Source organism: Nannospalax galili, unplaced genomic scaffold (genome assembly GCF_000622305.1).
Source record: "Nannospalax galili isolate Female #2095 unplaced genomic scaffold, S.galili_v1.0 scaffold402, whole genome shotgun sequence".
NCBI lineage: Eukaryota > Metazoa > Chordata > Mammalia > Rodentia > Spalacidae > Nannospalax > Nannospalax galili.
The window spans coordinates 3,614,056-3,640,360 of NW_008348875.1; the positions used below are offsets into that span (position 1 = coordinate 3,614,056).

The 26,305-nt window shown below is 38.4% G+C and overlaps 1 protein-coding gene across 1 annotated transcript in view; it reads right to left on the minus strand.

Annotated features, from left to right (window-relative positions):
- Positions 1-26,305, minus strand: part of Galc (galactosylceramidase) — a 64,764-nt gene that overhangs the window by 13,241 nt on the left and 25,218 nt on the right. The window contains exons 8-15 of the mRNA XM_029569876.1: positions 23,291-23,446; positions 20,688-20,812; positions 18,567-18,694; positions 14,180-14,269; positions 10,978-11,064; positions 9,088-9,238; positions 7,842-8,031; positions 6,718-6,808 (exon numbers count right to left, since the gene is read on the minus strand). Coding sequence (XP_029425736.1) covers positions 6,718-6,808; positions 7,842-8,031; positions 9,088-9,238; positions 10,978-11,064; positions 14,180-14,269; positions 18,567-18,694; positions 20,688-20,812; positions 23,291-23,446 — 1,018 coding nt within the window. The remainder of the gene's footprint in view (positions 1-6,717; positions 6,809-7,841; positions 8,032-9,087; positions 9,239-10,977; positions 11,065-14,179; positions 14,270-18,566; positions 18,695-20,687; positions 20,813-23,290; positions 23,447-26,305) is intronic.

Genomic DNA, 26,305 nt, shown 5'->3' on the forward strand with positions numbered 1-26,305 from the left:
TTTAAAAAATTAAAAATGAAATGGAGATATTTTCCAAAACAGAAAAACTGAGAAAGCCTAAGCAAGGGATGAAAGACTGTTTAGGTTTGTTATGATATATAAAGGATGAAACAAAAATAATACACACATAATCTTAAAATTTCTATGGTCATACTTTAGTCAACTAGTTTAAGGAACAAAATATCTATCTAGTCAAGGTTGATCTGAGAATATTTGGTTTTTTACCCAAGCCTTATCTACATAGTACATGACAATTAAAAGTACCAGACTGGTGGCGCTGACCTTCTTGCTTTAGTCAACTAGTTTAAGGAACAAAATATCTATCTAGTCAAGGTTGATCTGAGAATATTTGGTTTTTTACCCAAGCCTTATCTACATAGTACATGACAATTAAAAGTACCAGACTGGTGGAACTGACCTTCTTGGATGTGTAACAGCCATACTTTGAGGCCTATACTAATCTGTCAGAGGGACTTAAAGGACAGTTTTTGTCCCTTGTCCTCCAAGGTCGAATAAGTTCCAGGGGAAAATGGAACATCTCTCAAAATGTCCTGTTACTGTGGTGAGTTACCTGTCCTCTTGTTCAGGGAGGACATGGAGACCCCACGAGATGGACTTGAACCAGTGTCCAGTCTACAAAGAGGAGGGTCAACTCAGAGGAAACATCTCATTCATGCTTCCAAGTGAAGCCAGACATGGTAGAGCAAGACCTTTGACTTATCTTCACATAGATGGAATTGGTATAAGAAAGGAGCCAGGAACTCCTCCCAAGCCCATGTGACCCCTGAGGAACAGATCCTCAAATAACCTTAAGTGTAAAAATAAATTGATTTATTTGGGCCAACTGTATGGTCTTAAAACACCCAAAAGGAAAGTATAACCAAAAAGTAAAGGAGACGTGTAGGTCTCTGTAAGTCTGCCCGCTTCTCTAAATCTTTCAAAGAAGTGTAAGTTCTCTTTTTCTTTATATTCCTTTTCTAAACATGCTTTCTTTAACACTTCGGGCTGCCCAGCATATTGTACTTGTTTACTTTTCTTTAAAGCTTTCTTCTCCCCACCATGAGTCTGCCAGTCTGCCAGGTATCTGATCTCCATGAAGGTTCTAAACCTGCATGGCTCATGGCTTTGTCCTAAAGCTTCTCTTTGGGTCCGTTCTTAAATTCTTTTATAATGAGACTTAGAATCTGCTAGAGATGCTTTTTCTCTCTGTATCATCTTGTCAACCACGAAGTGTAAAACCCTCCTCCTTGGCCCCCTGCCCTGGACTCCTGAGACCCCTGCCCCTCTTTAGGACTAACTGCTCGTTTTCGCTTCTGTAAACTGCTTGATTGCTTGGCTGAAAGGACAAACTGTATTGACCCCATTTTGACTAGCTGTTTCAGGCAAGCCTGAACATTGCCTTTACTTCTCCTTCACATCTCCTATTCACAATTCAAGGACTTTCTTTTCCCCCTAGAGATAAGAGTTATGCAATTTGGGAGACTTTAAATAGACTCCCTGAAGGGGTACTCCAATTGCCTCACCCTGCATCCCTGTTCAGCATGGAAGCCAGAGCAGTCTGTGTCCCAATTCCCTATGGGCAATTTGAGTAACATCTTCAGAGGATGGTGTGGTAAGAATAGGAGGTAGGAATTGGCTAGGCAGTTAGGGTAAGAAGACCCCAAAGAAAAGTAGCCAGTTTCTTAGCTAAAACTCACAATGTCCTTGGGCCTTTTAGAAACATACTCTGTTCCAAAGACCAAAAATGTCGAAAATATTTGGGATCTTTTATCTAATCCTTAAAAGATTTTAGGGTTACCTCTTCAGAGAGGGGAAATGTTAAAAGTAGCCAAAAGCCCCATAAAAAAAATCAATCAAATAAGAAAGAGTACCTGAAGTTATCAGAAAAAAGTGATGGGGAGATATGGATGGATGTTGGAGGGGAGGGAGTGGGCATGGATTTGATCAAAACACCTTATATACATGTATGAAATTCTGAATAAATTATTTTTAAAAAAGTTCCACATGCCTAAATCAATCCATGTATTGATTCTTTTAATGGGTTAGACAATAATATTTACTAGATTTAAGCACCTCAACAGCCTATTTCTTGTCTTTCTATAATGAAATACCTTGTCATCCTAATGATATATTTTAAAAAGACACTTTTTCAGCAACCCATAAAAGGCAAACACATCTAGATAATTCTGAACAAGCAATGCGGGCAACACGAGGAGCCTGGGAGAACATAAGTGGCTTTGAGCCAATGTGGCTATTAAACCTATCAAGATTTTAAAACTGCTGAGTGAAGCTTGAACTAAAATTCTATCTCTAAAGAGATAATTTTGTGTTGACCCTGCAGCAGTTGACTCTGACACACGCGCAAAATGGAGGGTTTATAAAATGCAGTCCAATGGAACCATCTTCAAGATATCCAACTCAGTAAGTCTGTGGTGGGTCCCTTGAAGGCTCATGTCTAAACGCAGATGATGTGATGCTGTTGGTTCAGAAATCCCACTTTGAGAACCATTTTTACCCTTAACAGGATCTCTACTTGTATAGATCCAGTAAAGCACTGGTTGTAGGCTCACTGGTTCGCAGGAGTAGATCAAGGAGAAAGAGTCTGCCAACTAGGAACTACCCGAGCTTTTACAATGAACGCTCTTCCAGGTTTCCTCTTCAACATGTTACCAGGTACAACACTTTTCTTCTGAGAGAGTACTACCCTCTAAGCCAAGATCAACCCTGAAAACTTTCTATTTCCCATTCAGTATCTAACAGCCAACAGGAAAAAAACACTTACATTGTGCCAAATAAACTAGAAATTTATTTTGAAAATGAAGTGGGGGAATATTAGATATAAAACTATTTGTCTTTTACATTCCACAGAGTTTCTTAATTGTGTGTGTGTGTGTGTGTGTGTGTGTGTGTGTGTGTGTAGAGGCATTTACAGCAGGTACACACACAATCAGGAAGGTCCACATTTAATTATCTAATCAAAGTTGAGTTGCTTTACAGGAGGAATGCTAAGTAAAACAAGCCTCTTCTGTTGTGCACACTTTGACATCAAAGTGCTTTTCTCTGTGTAGACTCTCACCAACATGAAGTCACTAAGGACAGCTTTGTTTACTCACATCTCTGACCTCTTTACCTAAAGTTTAAAAGTGCAACATATACTGGTATATGTGGTATTGCCAGTACCATGAACTTACTCTATTTCAAGTCAGACAAAATGGAAGGTTTTCTGTTTTCTCCAAAATAAAGAAATGATTTTTGCATCAGAATTTGCTGGGCAGTTTCATAAATGATGAAGGATATAAATTGTGCTTTATTTGGAATGGTTCAATATACATAAGTCAATAAACATCATAAATCATATAAATAGACTCAGAGACAAAAACCACATTGTCATCTCAACAGATGTAGAGATGCCCTTTGACAAAAGTAAACTGCATTTATGTCCAAAGTCCTAAAGGGAACTGGCCTGGAGGGAACATACCTCAACATTATTAAAGACATATACAACAAACCCACAGCCAACATCATTCTAAGTGGAGAAAAACTGGAAGCATTCCCATTAAAATCAAAAACCAAACAAGGCTGTCCACTATCTCCACTCCTTTCCAACAAAGTGCTTGAAACTCTTGCTAGAACAACAAGAGAAGAGAATTGGAAGAGGTCAAACTATCCCTTTTTGCAGATGATATGATACTATATCTGAGAGATGCCAAAAATTCCACCAGAAAACTCCTAGAAGTGATTAACACTTTTAATAAAGTGGCAGGTTATAAAATTAATCTATAAAAGTTAGTAGCCTTTGTATATACCAATAACAAGCAGTTGGAGAAAAGTGTACCTGGAAACCCTCCCATTCACAATAGCCTCAAAAAAAAAAAAAAAAAAAAAAAGTTTTCCCTCATTTGTGGATCCTAGCATCAAATTCCTTGTTTCACTAAATTTTCCATTCCCGACTCCCAAAATAATATAGGCTATTGCCATAGTCCTTGATGGCCTCCCAGAACTTGAAGGTAAGACCCTATTACTGAAGACAACATACTTCAGACACAGGATTTAGAGCAATAGAGCTGGAACTGACCTGAAACCACTTCCCCGGAAGGCGAGCTCTCATAGCTTTGGAGACCAACATGAAGGTGCCTAGGGAAAGCATCAATCGATAGTGCAACACCAGCTTCAAGACCAAATAACCACATCAATGGCCGGCACAGAGTATGACATTAGTGCAGTAGTGGCACCTTTATCTTGGGGGCAATTAGCAGCTATCTAATTGAATTAAAAGCCTATTCAATGGAAGGAAACTCAAATGTGGTACTGTAAACATAAACAAATACACATGGCTGGCGAGGTCATAGATCTTAGAGAAAACCCCAAGACTGTCACATCCCTAGACAAATGTAGTTTCTTACTACGTGCAAAATATATATCCTTATATTTACAGACAAATATCCTAGTCGCCACTTATCAATGAACTGTATTTTGTACCAGTTGGAGACTATTACCAAATACCACAACTGGTCACACACAGACATTTTCTATGAATTGTCCAAGTCTAAGCGACACATCTACAATGCAACATCTACAACTAAGGTGCACGGAACATAGAACAGGGGTAAAGAAGAGGACACTAATGGATCTGTCAGTTCTCAATAATGAAGCTCCCTCAAGCAACAGAGGGCCAGGAACACAAAAGATCGCAAATGGCCAAAATGTAGAGATTAAGAGTCTGAAGAATGTTGGTCTTTGGACAGGACTCCTATATTAAACTTCACCCACCCAGGGTTCAAGGACCATCTAGGAAGGAGGTACATGACCATATGGAAATAGAGTCCTACAAGCTCCTGGGACCATGCTCATAAGATTCTATGACAATGGTGTCAGCATACACAAGTCCCATGCAAATTCAGGCAGATAAAAACCCAGCATAGAACAGAAATGAACAGCAGACCCCAATCTTAGCTGAGGAAATATTGGCAACTAGTTACTGCTAGACAAAGAAGAGCTGATCTTCCTAAAACAGGAGACTCTAGACAGGCTGACTAGACCTCAATGGATGGACTCGCACTGGGGAACATCTGGGGACACTGACTTGACACAGTTGGCCTTAACATGGATGACAGAGTATATGGGTTCCAGTGGGGGGGGTCACTATGGGAGATGGGGGCATAAAGATGATTAAGATTGAGATATTCTGTGTGAAATACACAAAAATTCAATAAAAAATAATAAAAGTGTGCTTTATTCTTCCACAAAATAGGGTAAGTCTCTTAATCACACTGAGAGAAGAGAAACCTGCCAATATATCAAGCCAACTTGATTCAAGGGCTGGAGAATTCAGCTGTGTCCAAGGATAGGTCATTTTGTCATTCTTCAGATCGCAACCAAAGCTAAGACAGAAAGTCTTAAGACGCTTCAGCAAAGCCTGTCCTTTATGGCCAAATTACTGTACTGGCTCTCAACAAAATCTAGGTCGGTGAAGAGGTTCCAGTGCACAGCCCAGTGCTGAGGATTGTTGGAACTGTGCACACTTGAGAACTGGTTGACTAAAACAGCACTGCAGACAGCCAATTTCCCGTCTCTTGGTCTTAGGAAGAAGAGCAGGATTAGAATGTGGCTGTGAGTAGAGTTAACAGAACTAGACAGACCTGACTTCTGGCCCCGGTTCTGCCACTTCCATGTACACACTCTGGCTTATCTTATTTCAGAGCCCCTGTTTCTCAATCTATAAGGAGGGGGATGATACATCCGCCATAAGGTGGTTGTAAAATTTCATTGTTTACCAAGTTTTCTTTCCCTCCTTTTCCCACAGTAATTGGAAAACAAAATAGAAATATAAGGTATCACAGCATCAAGATCTTAGAAGTCCAACAGGAAAGAGTAGGGCTAAAGCAGCAGCACGGGGTCACTGAATACTCTTGAGCAGTGTAGCAGCATGCTGAAAATTCAGCTTAGGGAATGCAGAGTCCTTGACATGAGACACTGCTGTCCCCTGGCTGCTTTCCGTTCAGGATGTGTCACTCTCTCCCCTCTCCACACTCTTTCACCTCTACGCACTGCAACAGAACACTGTCAAGATTGAGTATTACCATTTAAACAGTGTAAAACATTTACACAAGGGGGTGCTTTGGTCAATCTTTGGTTAGTGCTATGTTTTACCTAAGTTAAGGAGCTTCTCATGAAAGTCTGAACTTAAAGACAGCCCATTACAGTGTTCAGGGACATGCGACATGGGATGCTGTTCTAGTTTGTTTCTCCACTGCTATGACAAAACACTCTGACCACTACCAACTTGGGGAGGAAAGGGTTTATTCAGCTTACATCTCATCATCATCATCAGGGAGCCCAAGGTAGGAACTCAGGGCAGGAACCTGGAGGCAGGAGCTGGAGGGAGAGGTCATGGAGGAATGCTGCTTACCGGCTTGTTCCCCTGGCCTATGCTCAGCCTGCTTTCTTATACCACATAGGCCCACCTGCCCAGGGGTGGCACCACCCACAGTAGGCTGGGCCCTCCCACATCACTGAATAATCAAGAAGCTGCCCCACAGACATGGCCACAGGCCAGTCCAATGGAGGTAATTCACACCCTCAACGCAGGTGTGTCAAGTTGACACTAAAGCTATCCAGCACAAGATGCCACAGAAAAAATAAGTGGTTTCCTTCAGTGGCTGGGTTCCAAATTGATGATCAAGATAATGAAACCCAGGCCTTGGACACCTGTCCTACCTCAGCCACCTGTCCCACAAAATCATTAATCACAAATGAAGAATTCACAAATTCCACTGCTATGATCAGAAAATCCATGTAAAGTGTCAACCTCAAAGACAATGCAGAAAATAGTGTTTCTGTTGTGCAGTCACCCTAAGATGAGAAGGAAGTCTACAATACTCAGCAAGTCCGCTACTCAGTAAGCTTTCATGAGTCCTACGGTTTCAGACACTGCCTGATCAAAGGTTTCTCAATTCAGGTCAGCATTCAGGACTAGAATCAAGATTTATAATGCAGATTGCGGCAAAGGAGATAAAGGCTTTATTTGTAGAGCTATGCAGATAAGCTATTCAAGGATCTTTTCTTCCCTGTCTAATTTCCAACCTTTAGATAAGGCTAGTGGGCAGTTGGCATGACCATTATCTCTAAATATGTGTGTTTCCATAGTGACACTGTACTAGCAATGATGAAAAAATAGAAAAAAAGTCAGCACACTGAAATTTCATAACTCGATTAAAGATGAAATTTTTATATAGAAATTATGTTTTAATTGAAAAGGAAATATAACTTGAATTCCTTAGCCTTAAAAATTAAAGACAGTTTGCTTTTTACTTACTGCCATTAGTTCCTTGGTCAACAGATTTTATACCCAAGGTAAGGCAGTGTAATTCTACTGTTTATCCAGCAGATGGCACCACAGCATCAACAAATCAAGTTGAAAAACAAAAAGCCCTCAAATCACAAAGTCTGTAAATAATAATATAATTGGATCCAAAAAATGGTCAGTTCTTCTATTGAAGTTAAATTTCCTCTACAATAGTCACCATCAAAGGAATCAGTTGAAGGAAGAACAGAGAGGAAACTGATTTGCTTTACTTGTGGTCACATGATACTCACCTACTGGGTTTTTGTTTAAGACAGGGTCTCCCTGTAAGCCCCAGCCCACAAAGTAGACCAGGCTAGCTTCAATCTCACAGAGATTTGCCTGCCTTTGCCTCCTGAGTGCTGGGATTAAAGGTGTTCATCACCACAACCAGCCCTGCTGGGTTCTTGACACAAAGACTCTTGAAACCTCTTCAGTCAGGATGCACCCAAGAGCAAGGCAAGGTTATTCCCACCAGCTACCTGCTGAGGGCATCTACCGCTCATACCATTTGTAATCTCCTATAATGCTGATGGTGCTGGAAGCATCAGCAGCCCAGGTAATAGGTCGTTGATTGAGAACTTGGCGAAGGGTGAAGCGATGTTCTCCGGGGTCTTCATTATTCACGAAGTACTCAAATACTCCAGTCTGATCAGCAAAATTTGGAGCTTCACTAAAAAGTGGGTAGTCTGTTCAGAACACAATAAATTCTCTGCTTAGTATCTTAGTGACTTGGCATCAAGCTTTACGGAATCCCTTCTAGGACCATATGGTACATTTTGAACACTTCTGGAAAAATTTAAATACATAAATAATACTTATAAGCAATCAAAGATTAGCGTTTATATCTAACAGACTGATACATATATAACATTTGTACTTTTATAATCATCTAAATAGTTGATCAGATCCCTGTAGAAAATCCAAAGGACTTTGAATGCCCATCAGCTGGAAGATCATTTCCTATGATGGGAATCTGAGACCCCAACAGTGATGGGCAGAGCTGGGAGTCTCTAGCTCTGGTGAAGCAAGCCAGGCTTCCCCCTGTAGGAGGCTGAAGTCCAGCAACACTAGTTCTCCCTGTTTCTTTGCTACAGCTACCAATTTCAGAAGCAGATCATAAAGCCAACTGACCAATCTTTGACACCCATAATCCTACAAAATACATCTTGGTAAACAAATCTTGTTGTTTACAGTCATCTAGGGATATGACCAGAGTGGGCCTGTCTGCTGTTTTCAGATGGCTTTCCTAAGAGGCCTTTCTTCCACAGGGCAGATCCCTCTAAGCACCACCAGTGGGGTAGAATACAACCTCCCAAGCACAGCGGGCATATAATGAGCTGGATTCCCCAACTGCACCACCACTGCCTAAGTACTCTATTCATGAGCACTAAGAAAGACAGGCATAAATATGGTTTAGTTTCTACACAGAAAAATACCAGTGATGGCTAAGGGGCCACTTTCAAAGTCACAAATAAAGTTTCACCAAAACAAGTTCCAATTATAACTTTCATTCTCACAATGACCTTTACATTTTTTTCTGGAATTGAAAAATACAAATTTACCTTAAGGTACTAGAAAAACCCACTTTTACTAAATACTGAATTGAGAGCTAAAAAAAAAAAAAAAAAAAATGCACTTCTGCCAGTCACTCTCCATCATGCATCCAATCTGAGAGGGAGAAATTGGCCCATTTCCATGAAAGGTGGAGAATGAGGCAAGTTTTGGTTTTAAAAAATACTTACCCACGTTGAAGTCATCATTATAGGAACCTGGGAAGGGCTGGGACTTAGGAGGAGGTGGGAAGCTGCCTTTGTGCCCATTGGTGAGAGTGGTGAGTGTGAAGAGCTGGTCCTCCTGCAGTGGCAGTCTGAAACCGCCATGGCTGTCAAGAAGCTGAAAAAGAAGACAGCCCTGCACTCAGGCCAGCTGCCAGTAGTCATCCATTTGGAGACAACAGCTTTGAAAACGTTAGCTTAAAGGAAAAACAGTTCACTGCTGTTAAGGGTTCCTAAACACTTATGAAAGACACATTGAAATCTTTTTTAAGAAGGTATTTTAGGAGACTTTATAAACTATATTTTATGGAAACAATTTTTAAAGTTTCACTGCATGGAGGGAAGGACTAGATGATGCTTAAGTCTATTTCTGTCCCTTTTTTCCCCTATTTCATCGCAAGCTCTTTAAAGCTGAAATATATTCAATTAGTGTAAATAAGAGACCTGTGTATTTCTCTTTTAGAGTTTTACTGGTGGAGAAAAGCCATATATATGGGTCAAACTAATGTCTATGAAAGGCTTGCTTAGCTGTGTGTGGCCATTGGGAAGTACTCCCTGCAGCACAGCTACTCCATAGTAAAGGGAGACCTCTGAAGCCATCAGAATCCCTTACATAACTAGTGTGGGCATCAAATATAGGTCCATCTTCAAGACTGTGAAGAGTTTTTAATCTACCTAGAATTAAAGGGGTAAATATCATATCTTTGCTTTAACAGTAGCAAACTGATCAGATCCATGAATATCTGATGTCACATTCTGGCACAGGATTAACTCCAAATGTTATTCTTTTTGCTATGGAACATCAATTTCCTTATGCTACTGTTATACAAGTAGAGGCTGTTCTTTTTCTAATGGGTAATCACTGATATTAACTAGCCAATTACCAGAATTATTAATAACTATCAGAAAATGCAGATTATGTCAGGAAGACGAAGTAATGTGTTTGCTTGGGCCAATCCATTTTTGGAACCTTTCCTGCACCATATACACCACTGCAGTATGCCCAAGAAAGTATCATATCCTAGGTACTGCAGTATGCCTCTGGGCTAAAAGCAAGGAGGGCAGAGCCCCAGTCTCAACGTAGCCAGTGTGGTGGGAGAATAGTAATCAAATCAGCACACAGTCCTGCACTGAGAAGGGTGAGGGACGCTTCAGAGGGAGTGACATTGAGCTGACTCTTGCAAGAGCACAGACAGACATGGTAGAAGCCATTTTAGAAGTTTAGTGTGTGAGGAGAGGCCAGCTACTTAGATGTGGGTCTAGAAAGGAGAGCCATCTTCTCCCTCAGAAGAAGACAAGGAGGGTCATGTAGGACTATGAGCAGCCACGGACACTGCTGATACATTCTCAACAGGCATTCTGGGCACACCACTTCAGGCCGCGGTGTGATGGCTGGCCTTGAGAGTCAGATTGGAGTCTGGAGAGACAGTTTCTGAAATCCGGGAGAGTAATTACAAATGGAAACAGGCAGCAGCAGTGGGAATGGAGGACAAGGACACATAAGAGATGTCACAGTTGGCAGAAGTGCCCGCAGCTGACTGCTGCTGGGACAGAGGGACAGGGCAAGGAATCTCAACTGACATCCAAAGTTCTCACTTGGGCAGTGATGGTGGCACACCCACCAGGACAAACCAGGACTGAAGAATAAAACGCAGCTATGAACATGCAAACTTCCACAATGCCCTAAATAGAATTTCTATTTAAGAAAAAGCTGGGGACATTTTTATCACTGTTATGCTGTAGCTGTAATGATCAACTATATAAAATCAAATTTCTTAAATTCACTAATCAAATTTGTTCCCATTTACTCTTTTACTATCACAATACCCCAATCATAGGAATTTATTTTAAAACTACCCATAGAGAACTCAGTTGTTTAAAATGCAGGGTCTCAGCCGGTCCTCCAAGCTTGGTATACCACACCTGTAGCTCTTGTATCGTACTCTGTGGAGAAGACAAGAAAACATGCTTGAGTCGTTCACTGTATCTTTTGAATGATTTCTGAAACCAAAGCTGTAAGAAGAGTAAAGGCAACCCCCACCATTTCTAGTTACCAAAAGTGCCATCCCAAACTTTAAATCGCAACATTTTTGAGAGCAGGAAGACAATGTTCAAGCAAATATTTAATTTCCTAGAAGTGTTAGCAACTAAGCAAACCAGGCGCCATTGGGAGCAAACTCCTGCGTTCATGAATCTTCCAAGTTTTCCTTTTTTATCTTTATTTCAGCTAAGGTGCTTCAAAGAAACCCGAGGAAAGCCAGCAGTCACGGAGACACTGAATTGCTTTGATTGGGGACCACAGTAAACCCGGATCATTATAATACTGTACTGAGCATGCTCAGAAATGCTCCCGTCTTGTTCTATCGATTTTAGCTGAACGTGCCCAAAAATGTGCCTACTGTCTTTTCTTAAGAACCAAGACCTTAAATTGCACATGCTCAGGAATGTGGCTGTCCCTGATTCTCCTTCCTAGACCCTGGACAGGTAAACTGCGCGTGCCCAGGAATGTGGCTGTCCCTGATGCTCTTTCCTAGGCTTTGTACAGGCTCCCTCATCAAAACTATATGCTTCCGTTCTCAGGGGAAAGCACGGCAGGGAACAAATCTTTACTCTCGAACCTCTTGGCTGTGCCCTTTGACTTTGCATTCACCCAGTGGCAATCCATAGCATCACCACCTAATGATATTAGCAAATGTTTTTAAAAGATTTTAATGATTTTTGCTTCAAAAATATTCATCTTTCCCTGTGTAAAAACATTTTCAACATGTCATTATGTTATAAAAGATCTTTATTTTTACAGATGGCCTTACAGTGGTCTCTTCTGCATTTCATTTCTGTATATGTTATGATCATCTACCACATAATATTAGAACTTCTTCAAAGGAAACACTGTGTTCTAAATTTTTTTCCTCCAAAGAATGCAATATTATGGTAGGTATATACAAAACACTAAGTGAATACTGATTTTATGTTAATAGGAAATTTAAAAACTGAGGAGCTGGCACAAATAATCCATAATGTTCTTTAAGAAGTATAGTAAATTATATTTCATATGGTCAGTAAATGCCTAAGTACCACATTGTCAATGATAATAATTCTAGACGTGTGTGTGTGTGTGTCTGTGTGTGTGTGTGTCTTTCAAAACTAAACTATATGAAAGGGGGCTAGAGAGATGACTCGGAGGTTAAGAGCACTGGCTGTTCTTACAGAGGACCTGGTCCATTTCCCAGCACACACATGGTGGCTAACAACTTTCCATAAGTCCAGTTCTAGGGGATCTGACACCCTCTTCTGACTTCCACAGGCACTGAACTTACATACATGCAGACAATATACTCATACACATAAAACTAAAAAATAAAACATTTAAAAATATGAAAGGAGATGATTCTCCATGTTCAGGCATGAATAATAGTGTAAAAAAGAAACAAAACGGGCTGGAGAGATGGTGCAGCAAAGAATACCGGTTGTTCTTGCAGAAGACCCAGGTTCGAATCCCAGCACCCACATGGCAGCTAACAACTGTCTGCAACTTCAGTTCCAGGAGATCCGACAGCTTCGTCTGCCCTCCAAGGGCATTGCACAACATGGGTGCACTTACCTACATGCAGGGAATACATGCACACACATAAAATAAAACAAAAAAGAAAAGAAAAGAAACAAAACCACGTGGTTTTTAACAACTTGAAAAAAAAAAAGTTAAATAGGATCTTAGGGCTTCTGAGTATTAGTCTGCACACACTGTTAGTCTTAACACCTTCTGAAGTGTCACTAGATGTCTTTGTTGTGTGCTTTATATAAATATACATGAACATTGCAGCCTAAAAAAATAGCTTTTAGCTTGATTTTGGAGGCAACTATTTAATAATAAAAAGCAAGTGTTGGTGCCTCTTTTTGAAGCCTTTCAGCTTAATGAAGTCCTTTTTAACATACATTTAATAAAATATTCAATAAAAACCTCAACTATTTTACTATGTGCTTTGTGAGCAAACTTACCTTCGCTAGTGTTTTGATAAACTATACTGCTCTCTGATGGCAGTAATTACACATTTTTCCTTCTTTTTTATTTAATAAAAGTTTGTTCTTTGGCAATTTCATACACGTATATAATACATTCTGGTTACCCCTCTTAGTTCCCTCCCACCCCTGCCAGCCCCTAATAACTCTCTGGAAAAAAACAACTCTTCTGCCATTAGTAATCAGAAAGCATACGTTATTCTCCCAAACCAAATCTGAGGTTTAAAAAATCTGGTGACTTTTGGATGTTTTCCTTTTGTTTGGTTTTATTTACTATTTTTTTTTTACTTATTATTTTTCAGTATAGAATACTCTAAAGATCAGTGCTTGAAAGTTCCTTAGATCATACAATTATTGCTTAGACCACCAAAGATAACTTTCTTGCAAGTGACATTTGTAGCTTTTCCTCAAAAACACAGAGAACTCCAGTAGGTACTGGCTGCTGCCTTGTTTGATTTAAAGAAGTCAGCTTACTAGGGATAAGCTCAGTTGGTAGAGGGCTTATCTAGCATGTACAGGACCTGGGTTCCATCCCCAGCACTACTTGAACCAGGTGTGGTGGTACATGCCTGTAATCTAAATACTGGGAAGATACAGGCAGGATGATCAGAATTTCAAGGCCATCCTCCACTACACAGTGAGGCCAGCCTGGGCTACAGAACACTGTCTTTTAATAAAAGTCAGGAGGTGCAAGGCACCAAGGTAGGTATCCATTCATATGCAAATTGTTGACTTCACTTAAGAATTATTGGCCTGTAATTGAATACATAAATTCTAACCGTTTTTAAGATTTACTTTTATTTCTGTGTATATGTGTGTCAGTCTGAATGTGTGCACACATGTGTGCAGGTGTCTTTGGAGGCCAGAAGAGGGCATCAGATCCCTGGAGCTGAAGTTATAAGCAGTTGTGAGCCCCTTAATATGTGCTAGGAACAGAACTTCTGTCCTCCAGAAGAGCAGCAAGCTTCCTAACCACAGAGCCATTTCTCCAGCCTTAACATACATTTTTAAATAAAAATAAAAATAAAATACATGTACTTACCAAAGATCCCTTAAGAATGAAGGTAGCCACCTGGTGTGAAACATTGTAAAAAGGAAGAAATGGCCGTATACACCTAGAATGTTTATGACTCTGAAGGAAAGAAAATCATGTGTTATGCAAATGAGGTATAGGCTGTCATATGGGAAAACATTAAAGATGCTTGAAAACTAGAAATGACAAAACTTCATAACAAATATGAATTTATTTCAAATTAATAAAATATATTTCTAGCATATGTTTAATGACTGTGTACTGTGTACTCCTAGCCAAACCACATATGGGATAAGGAAATGGCCACACATGGTGGTGTGAATACACAGAGAGAAATGATAGTGCCAAAAATGAGAAATACATACATGTAACAAGATAAATTATATACTGTTCTTTCTTCGCTTTTTGAAAATGTATATAAAGGTAATAATTTCACAGCATCTTGTTAGGCTTCTGACAGAGGTGTGGCGTATGCGTAAAAAAGAGAAAACACTTGCTACACCTCACTGTGGTTCAGGGAGTTTAAGTCTGAAGTGATTCTGATAAACTCTAGAACCATTACCAAAGATGTAATTCACAAAAGTGTAGTGGAAACATCAGTAGAGAAATAAAACGCAGCATCAAAAATCAGAAAAACTGAACACAAAAGAAGATGGTAAAGGAGGAATACAGAAACAAAATCATGACAAATGAAAAGCCACAAAGGCAAATATAAATCCAACTATGTCAATATCAACATTAATGCTAATGGATTATTGGATGATCCAGTAAAAAATGACAGACAAGAGTAAAAAGAAAGCAAGTTCCAGCCATAGCTATTGAAAGGGGACACACGCTATAGTCCGAGAGACACTGAAGGTGAAAACGAGAGAAAATAAATATCACACTAGCCAGTGCCTCAAGAAATGGCAATGACTCCAATAATAGCAGGCAAAATAGATTTTAAAAGAAAAGGAAAATACAAACAGAGAGAGAGAGAGAAATTTTACCGACGCAAAGGTTGACACTAAAACCACAGGAAATACAAATGTGTTTGTTCCTACCAAGAAAATCTCAAATATAAAACAAAAATTGACAAACAGGATAAAAGACAATTCACAAATGAAGGCTTCAATCATCATTATTAATGCAGGAAAAGACATACTGAACACTCTAAATCAAACAGACCTAAGACCCTCCACAGGAACCCCGCACTTCAGAGCACACATTCTCCCCAAGCGCACACTCTCCAGCACAGACCTACACCAGCAGAGACTGCAATCCAACTGCAAGGAAGGAATAACAGAAACCATGCTCTCAATCAAATGGAAGAAAATGAAGCATCAACTGCAAAAGTTGACAAAATTTAAATTAAAATTGCCTTGCTACAGGAGCCAGTGAGTCAGGGAAGAAATCGCAGAGGAAATAAAAATATATACTTTGTGATAAAAAAAATTAAAACACAAAACTGATAGATTACACCAAAGTACTACTTACAGAGTAGGTGAGGTCTATACACATCTAAACATATTTATTAAAACCTATCTCAGTGATGACTTTAATTTCAGTGATCAGGAGTCAGAGGCAGTCAGGTCTCTGCAGGTCTGAGGCCAGCCTGGTCTACATAGTGAGTTCTGGGCCAGCCAGTGCTACACAGTAAAACCCTGTCTCAAAAATAAATAAATAAAATAAACAAAAATAAAACAAAAGCAGAAAAAAGTATCTCAGAGGAATAACTTTGCCTTTTACTTTCAGAAGCTAAAAAAGTTTCCAAGATAAAACAAATCCATAGGACAAAGAAAGAAGAAAATACTAAACACTAGTATGGAAATACTGAAATAAGGAAAATCAATACATGCAATGGTTGTTTTTTTTCTTAGAAAGATGAACAAAGTTGAACTTTTAGGAAGACTAATTAAGAAGAAAGACATGACTCAGGTTACTAAGCTGAGGATGAAAAGCTAGGTAAAGGAGTTCAATGCATGTACGTAAACTACAACACAGATTAGAAAAAAATGTAGAAAAATACAAAATACCAAAGCTACTGAGAAAAATTATAAATTTGGAAACCTATAACAAGTTAGAAAAAGAAAAAAAGACTGAATCACTACACCAAAATTTTCATGAAGGCAAATCCTGGGGCCAGATATCATGGATGAAGTCCACCAAACATTTAGAGACTATCAAACCTCAAAGTCTTCAAAGACCATTTTCCAATTCATTCTATGGGGTATCACTTTGATAGAACAGCTAAACAGACATCACAGTGAAAGAAAACTATTAAACACAGACAGGAAATTCTCAGCAAAGTCAAATTCAGACTCAAATACAAAGGGCAATGTATGACGTCAAAGTAGGATTCATTTTAGGAATGCATGAGTGGTTCCACAAACAAAAATCAGGCAATGTAACATAGAAAACTATTAGAAGAAAGGGCAAAAACAACAAGGTAATGCAGTTGGTGAAATCCAGAACTCTAAACAAGACTCAGCACTCTAAATATAGGAGAGAGGTTCCACAGCCTGAGGCTTTAGACACTACAAACCCCACAGCTAATACTACACTTACTGAGGCCCCACTGCATCAAGAGCAAGACACCATGTATGTTCTTACTATGGACATAAGGAGGGGTTGAAAGCAACAGCAAGCAGGCCAAGGGAAGAAACAAAAGGCATCTAATAGAAAGGAAGAAGTAAAAGGGTCTTCACCTGGAGGTGACATACTCACAGAAAATCCTCACCTGAGGCTTTAGACACTACAAACCCCACAGCTAATACTGAAGAAGTAAAAGGGTCTTCACCTGGAGGTGACATACTCACAGAAAATCCTCTAGAAATTCAAGAAAGAAGCCAATTGTGAGATGATGCAAGTCCAACACATAAAAATCAATTACATTTCTACACATGATAAATGAAAATAAAATTGAGACAGTTCATTTACAATGGGATCAAAAATAAGACAGTAAGCAATAATATTAACAAAAAGAAATATTGTTAATATGATGAAAATGGCAAAATACAGAGAAATTAATTAAATAAGACATCTCATACTCATTGACTGGCAGGCTGGAATGGCAATGTTTCCCAAATTAACCTACAGAGTGAGAAAAATCTCTACCAAAACTTTTTCTACCATCTTTGCAAAAACTAATGTTGGTCTTAAAACTGATGCTGAAATCTACTATTGAAATCCAAAAAGCCACTCTTGAAAAAGATCAAAGCCAGAAAGTTCTCGTGCCTAACTAATTCAGAATTAAGCAATTAAGGTGGGGTGGCAACCACCCGATCATAGATATAGAAATATAAACTCTCAAATTTATTACAGAGTGATTTTCAGCAAGGGTGCCAAAAATAAAATTTAAGTGGAAATAATAGTCTTTTTAATAAACGGTGCAAGAACAGCTAGGCAAGCAAACACATGAAAAAGGAAGCTGAACAAATATCTAACACATTAAGAAATAAATGGATCAGAAACCTCAATATAAGATTTAAAACAGTATCAGCCTTATAATAAGACATATATGTAAATCTCAAATCTTCATGATCTTCAGTTAGGCAGTAGTTTCCTAGAGAGAATGCTAAAAGTACATTAAACAAAAGAAAAAAAAAACGAATTGGGATTGCATACACATTTAGAACTTTTTTTTACTTCAAAGAACGCCATTAGAAAGTGAAAGACAAGCCGGGAGTGGTGACTCCTGCCTCTAGTTTCCAGCATTTGGGCCCAGGAGAGGCAGGAGGATATGAATCTGAGCTAAACCAGAGCTCTGTACTGAGTTCAAGAATGAGAGAAAATACAGGAGAACCCCATATATCTGATAAGGGATATTATACGGATTATATAAAGAATTCAGGAATAAAAATAAAATATTCCAGTTTGAAAATAGTCAATGTAGATTTAAATAGACATTTCTCGAAAAGGCAGATCAAACAACAATAAGATACCAACTCACATCTGTTCGAACGCAATGAGCAAAGAGATGCACAGTAACTGTTACCAAGCGTGTATAGAAACGGGACCTTGTAAAGTGCTGGTGGCCAGGTAAAATGGTGAAGCAATTTTGGAAAATAACTTGGCAGCTCTTCCAAATGCTACTTACTATTTAACTCAGGAGCTGCACGCCTCGCTACACACCCAAGAGAACCAAGCACATGCCCACAGGACCCTTCTACCTGAATGCTAGGTACAGCTTCTTCATAATCACATGACAAAGTTCAGGACTAGCTAGCGCCACACTTTTTTAAGGAGAAAAGTTGAGAAAACAACAGAAGGAGCAAGGTTACCACCTAACCTCCTCCCACCTTCTTCCCATGCCCTTCGAATACCCAGAGGAAAACAGCACCCTTCTCTCTGAAGGCAAAGTTCTGGTGAAGACTATGAGACACCCGTTCGTTAGGTATCAACAACAGAAAATTACCATAGTTTCAATGATGATGGTGAGGTTACCTAAGCCATCAGTCAGAGCTACGTAGCTTCCTCCTTTCTCTAAGTGCCCAACTGTCTTCAGGTAATACCAGCCCGGTTTGGCAAACTGGGTTGTATGAGCTACAGGAAATCAGAAAAGACACAAAAAGATAAAAATGTTGGTAAAAGAGAACAGCTATCTGCCAAATTGAGTCTGACTGATTCTAAGTAGCTATATTCTGTCTTAGGAAAACATCTGCCAACCTCATGTTTCCATTTTTAACCATTTCAACTGAAAGGTCTAATTACAGAAGATATTTTAACTGACTGGTATAATTTAATGGACCTGTCAAGTCATGAATACTGATTGTTTTCCTTTCCCCAAGTGCACAATTAAGTCACGTTCCCAATCCTGGCTTATCACTACTTATCCTATTTTAATATAATAGGAAGAAAGAGAATTTTAAAAGTTAAAGATACACTTAAAAATATTTTGTGGACTCAAATTTATTTCTGAAATATGTATTTACTGTCATCTCCAAATCTGGTCTTGAAATACACTGAGCAATATTCCGTGTCCCCCACCTACGCCCCAAAAGGCCAACAATTTCAGCATTTATGGAGTTAACCAAGCAACACATATGTCTTACTAAATTTTTCCTATTTTTAAAAGAACCAGTTAAGTTTAGAATAATGCCACATTACAGATCTGAGAATAACACATCAATGAACAAAGAAAATCACCAAAATGAGAGTTTAAAATTAAAATGTTTAATTTTAATTATCTTACTTTTGAAGAAAATGATTTTTTAAAAGGCTATGGATATGCTTTTGAAACAAGATATCATAAATGTTAAACAGCTTACTAAAACGCTAAAAATGTCAATATTAATAAACATTTTATTTAAGATGATTAAAATTAATATGCTTACATTCCTCCATGAAAGAGTAAGACTGCTGTCCATTATCTATGTATCAACCTCCTTTGTGATACTATAGTAAAAAATTCAGACTTCAGTAGAAACAGCTAGATCCTGTAGCCCTACCTCTGAGCCATGTAAATTGTCATGTCTAGTTAACAAATAACTGATCTCCAAGATGTGAGAAACTCAGCTTGTCTCCATTTACAATTCATGTCAAAACGCTCTACTCTACACACACAAAAACTGGCTTTGCTGACTTTTACTTTAAGTGGTTCTAACACCTACTTGGTTCTGTCCCATCATGTGAGTAACATAAAATCTTAAGCATGTGATCTTTTTTAGCTATATGAGTCATGATTTTATCTTTTTCTAAAAATCATCTTTAAATAATATCAATAGATTTATTTTAATATTTTATCTATTATTTTTTATTTTTATGTGTATGATTATATTGCCTGCATGCATGTGAGTGCATCCATGTCATGCAATGCCTGTGGAGGTCAGAAGAGGGTGTCAGATCCCCTGCAACTGGAGTTAATAGACAGTTGTTAGCCACCATGTGGGTACTGGCATTTGAATCTGGGTCCTCTGCAAGAACAGTCAGTGCTCTTAACCACTGAGCCATCTCTCCAGCCCCCTAAGTATATATCAACAGATTTATGGGACAATCTAAAGTTATGATATTTCATGTAACATATTTCTTTTGATTTATTTCATGATTGTAATTTTTGTTTTCTACTCATCTAATACTATTCACTCACTCTTGGTTTTATTAACATATGAGTTCATTCAGTAAAAGTGAAGTGATATAAACAAGCAAACTGTCTTCAAGACTAATTCCGAGACTTCTAGACATTCTGAATTGAGATGAATCCTTATAAATACATTAATTCTATTAGCAATTATCAAAATTCTCTAAATACTTATAAGGTTACCTCTGTCTCCATCACTAAACACTTCCTTTACCTAGCCTCCTCCCTTTTCCCTCTTTTGCCCTTTTCTAAGGACCTGATCTTAAATAATCAAGTGTATAGAGTATAATAAGTAGTCTAGTTACCCCAAACATTCTTATAAAACACTATCAAGTCTCCCTTAAAATAGACTCACACTTAAAGCATGGACAGTTTGTGTAACCTTCCATAGGTGTTTTCTGGTTTGTCTCTTACAGAAGAATTTAGGGAGAGAGAGAGATAGAATCTAGGCATACATACCTGATACCCATATAGGAGACTCTACTTCATAATGCCCACTCCATGGCTCTTGGGCAGTCATCAATCCGCATCGCTCATATGGCAAGCCTTCATAATAACTAGCCACCAAATTCCAAGCAATTGTGCTGTAACATTGGTGTGATTTAAAAAACAAACAGAAACACCAAAAAAATTGTGATTAAAAAATAAATGTCTAAAAGCATGCAGTAAAAAGTCCTTTTATAAGTACATATGTAAATGAACATAAAATTTTAAGTACCCCAAACAAAATACAAGTGGCCTCAGCTCATTCACATTTTTCAAAATCCAGTTCTGTATTTATCTAGACATCTTAGTGGTACATCAGAGAATAAAAACTAATGCAGGTATATATGGGATGTATGAGTAGGGCCAGAAGATGAAATGCACCGGACATGCCAAAAATTGGAATCAAATGTAAACAAAATGCTCTCCTTTGCCAGTCAGCTTTCTTAATTTCCCCAGTTTTTCACAATTGAGAACTCTTAGAGCCAAGACTGTCTGGGCCCAAATCATGACTCCAGCACATAACCCGCCTTGAACTCCGTTTTCTCATCTGTAAATGAGGAAACAACTGCACCTAGATCCCAAGGTAGCTAGGGTGATTAAATCACCAGTATCAGAGCACATAGCAAGCTCTGGGCTGTGTGCCCTTTATTATTTTGCTTCAGCTGAAGTACTAACTGGATCAGCTTGCTAGTCAGATTTTTGGCCCTTTCTTTCAGATGGCCGATACTAAAGTTTGCAGCATAAGCTAAGCTTACAATCATGACCCTATATACTCAGAAAATTCAGGCACAAGAGAGGATTTGATTCCTCGTTGGGTTCCTTACAGCTAAAAACAAGCAGTGCTCACCCAGAAAATTTTACTTTCATGATTAAGTCCTTATCCAAAATAAAAAGCCACACTGACATTCTTTGAAAATCAGAGCTTTCTAATTCTCTCAATACAAAGTAAAAATAATAATCCTAATTTTCAAGAAACCACACTACCAGAGAACATCGTAAGAGTTCTCATGATTTGGCACACACATGCCTAGTATCCTCTCTAGCTAATGATAGAGGAAGCAACTGAGACAAAACTTTCCAAAGAGCAGTTTTTAAAACTTGTACAAATCCCTTTAAAACTCATGTGACCTCCACCATAGACACTGCATTTCTAAGAATACATGTCTAAGAAACAATTCCATACATAAAAGCATTGTATCTAGTTAATCCTTTCAGTTTGTGAAAAACTATTAAGACTAGAACAACTTTCTATTATAGGAAAAGCAACATATTCAGTTAATAGTAATGTATTTTCTACACTTGTGTTTCCCAAACTTGAGCACCATCAGAATCGCAAACTGCCCAAACGTACAGAGCCCCAGGACCCTGCAAGTCTGGACAGCTGCCTAGAAACCAGTACAACAAGCACCTCAGGTACTTCTTAAGACAAAGCAAGTTTAGGAAATACTTCTTTATGTAACAAAATACACATAAGTACGAGAAGTATGTGGTGCTGTGTGCCTATAATTTCAGCACTCAGGAGGCTGAGGCAGAAGGATGGAGTTCAAGGCCAGCCTAAGAAACATAGGGAATCCTATCTCAAAAAAAAAACCATGATGAAGTAAAAATATACTCAATATGAGAAAATTTTCATAATGCTCTATTGAGTGAGAAGCAGCACACTTAACAGGTTACCTAGCAGGGTGTCAACTTTTAATTGAAAACACATATGTGAGTAAAGAACAGGAGACATCTTGAGGGCCGTCATCTCTGGATGGGAAGGTTATAGGTGGCTGTGCTTCACAGGACTCATCAGATTCTCGGTTGTCTACAAAGAACATGCACTATCTTAACACCAGACAAGCCACCACGAAAATATTATATTGGTTTGCTTTTGTTCTACTTATAATTGGATTCCAATTACTATTAAATTATCGCCAAAGCATTTAAGAAATGTTTCCTTTAAAAAGAGAAAGGATTGTGCTGTTTCTTAAGAACTTCTGTAATGTGAACAGTTACAGAGTTAAGAGATCCCATGAGGCATCAGTCAAGCAGAGCTGGGTCTTCTGAAAAGGTCGCTAACATAAAAAGTGGGGGAAAGATAAGCAAAAAGAGACTTGAGAGCCATAACTGCTAAATGCAATGCATGGAGCTTTGATAGATAAAGTTACAACTGGCATTTTTAAAACTATGAATATAGACTGAATATTGGGAAAAATTTTACATGTTCATATTTATAAAACAATACAAACATATGAGAGAATATCCTTAAGTTTCAGAAATACATACCAAAAATCTAATGGTACACTATCATGACATAATTTATTTTATAAATATTTATTAAAGTATATGTAGATTATCAAAAATCATTGTACTGCCATAAACCAAACTTTCCTTAATATGAACTCTTCAAACAGAAAAGAAGGTGTAAGTTAAATGTAAATTAGGTATAGGTATACATATAGATGACATCAATACAGCAAATGTTTACAATCATTGAATCTAGGATGTAAAACTACAGAGGTTCATTATATTTTTTATACTGTATTTTCTAAAATTTATTATTACTTCCCCAAAAATTATTTTAAATAACTTACGAGGTCATATTGCCATTGATATAATTCTGATTTAATATCCGACCCCAACAGCCTGCACCCACATCATTGTTCAAAGTGCTAAAATCTTCAGCAGCCCAAAGCTGCTTCCTAGTTAATTTTGCACTCCAAACTGAATACGTCCCAGGATAATGAGCCCTAGAAAAGAGAAGAAAAAAGTGGGGAAGGTCAGAAGGTACCACTTCTTGTACATTCATTGAGTGAATTAAAATAAAGTCTTCTCTAGGGTTTTCTGGTTTAAAATAATTAAGCAGCTTAGAGACAGAGAAAGAGCTGCTATCTGGACATGCCCTTCAAATGACAGCAAAAAAAGAGAAAGGCATAAACCTATAACCACACATCACATGAAGAGGAAGACAATCATGGGAAAATTCTGGAAACCATGAATGGATGGAAGAATGTTGATAGATGGAGGCAGAAGAGGGGACTGCCTAAAACACTCCTAGAGGAAAATGAGGTCAAGAAAGATTCAGCCTTTCCAAGGAAGCTCGGGATAGGAGGCTAAAAATAAGTCTACTCAAGTAGCTTCCTCCATATGCCTACCTTTAGTAGACAAAGAGAATGCTTAGTATTTACTCTGAGGTAAAATACCTAGAACAAACCCACCAAAACCCCACTGATGGTTCTTTCTTGAATGAAAAACTACAGTGGGGGAAATTAAAAGTTACTGTTTCAAAGCAGTAGTGAATTCTACCTCTGGAGGGGATACATGGCAATACCTGGAGACATTCAACTCTCCCACCTGAAGCAGGAGAGAGCTAATAACTTTACCCAGTGAATAGAAGCCAAAAATACTGCTACACATCCTACAAGACATAGGACAGCCATCTATAACAAATCGCAGCAAAAATATCAATAATGGGGAGCTGGAGAAATGGCTCAGTGGTTAAAAGCTAGCTGCTCTTATATAAGACCCAGGTTCAAATCCCAGCACCCACATGGTGGCTAACAACCATCCATAACTCCAGTTCCAGGGGATCTGCCACCCTCTTCTGCCCTCCTTGGCATTGCACAATACAGGTGCACTTACATGCATGCAATACATGCATACACATAAAATAAAAATAAATCAAAAAAAAAATCAGTAGTGCAGATTGAGAAGCTGGCTCTCTGTACTTTCTTATATGTTCAACAACTGAAGAACGCTGGTAAAGGCTTATTTTAGATTTTAATCAACACCATTTTATGTTATGATTATTTTAAGGAAAAAAAAACCCTATCTGAAAATTCTTTGTAATAGTAAAGGTGAGTTAAGGATAGCACAAGTGTCACAGAGAGGACCTGAATACGGCATATGTAACAGAGAACACTCGCAGAAGAATTACAGACACGAGGCTCCATCAGGACTTGGTCGAGCTGCGCACTTCTCTCAAACAGGCATCTATTCAGTATTTCAGGACAATAGTACAAAGATCCAGGATCATTCGTGTTCCTTCCAGGGTTAAGAAATCAAGGTCCTCACATTATTATGCTGAACTTGGAAAACCAAACTGCTAATCTTCAACCTCCTTATATTTGCAACTGTATAATTCTAATATGTTTTTATATTTAACAATCACTCTTGTGTCCCTTAACTTATACTCTGATCATGATATTCAGTTTGGGGACTTCAGCCAAACATTTATTATTTCTATATTTAAAATCAGGATTATATTCCCAGTTAACATTGAGGAGACCATATGTCTCATGATCTCATGTATCTTTTTTTGTTTTTGTGTTTTGTTTTCTGAGACAAGGTCTCATTCTGTAACCCAAGCTCTTCTGAAACTTACCATGTAGGCCAGGCCAGCCACTGAGAAAGAATTTAAAATGTCACATATACAAAATTGAAATAAAATGACAAAATTCTTCAGCTAGGTTAAGCATTCCAGGTCATTCTGACCTGGGGAGAGGCTTCTGCAGACTCACCAAGAAGCATATAGGTGTGAGGATGAACATCTGTAACTGCTCCACTTGGGAAGCAGAGGCAGGAGGATGATGAGTTTGAGAGCAGCCTTGGATGGAGAAAACAAGGACAACAAAAAAACCCTCAATAGAAGCCTTCCTTCTTCTCAGGAATCTGTTACAATACAAGCTTCCCAACCAATAATCTGCATCCAGTGTTGTCATCAGTATAATTATACAAACAGCGTATCATAATCTCCTCTATTCCTTTTCATCTTTGAAAAACCCACACCCTAAGAGGCCACTGGGAGACAGCCAATTTGTTGCTCTAGAATGATCTTCCTAGATTGGCTCAAATAAACCCTTTGTCCTCAGACATGTGTGCTCGGTTTGCCTTTCAGGTTGATACAACTAACAAAGAATAGACTGTAACTGTGGTAATTTCTTACAACTGGGTGCTAAAGGAGATAAATTAGATTTCCATCACAGCATGAGTTAATCTGACAAATGTAATACTGATGAAAATAAATACTATAAAATGCTATCTTTTTAGTTTCAGAAATTGTATTACTTACTAGCCATCAAGATTTGCTATTACAGACACCAAATACAAATATATAAATGATCTAAAAAATATAAACAAAGTTCAAAGAAGACATTAAAGAGAAATACCATGTCTATTTTGCATGTAGTACGGACAGAATTTACACCTTACTGGTTTACAAAGGTTAAAGAAACAATTTTCTCAACGATTTTCTTTCTTGCTGGTAAACATCTATGATAATAAGATTTTTTGGGGCCCCTGCTGTGAAGTAGAAGTCCCTTCATGTCCGGACAGCTCATGCAGCTCGGAATTATGTGCTGAGACTCCTTTCAGCAGAGTATCTGGCATCCTTCCTGCCTCTTTTTGAAGTGCCCGCCACAAATGCTCTAAACATAAACATGGCCTCTGGCTCCAGGAATACCATGCCTTCCTGTGTGATTTTTCAAGCAGACAGCAGTGTGGCAGAAACCCACTTCCATATGTAAATACAATGTCTCACAAAGTACCTAACAGCCAAAGCTTTTACCACTACCCCCAAGGTATAAATATCCTAGTCTTCTCTCAATATT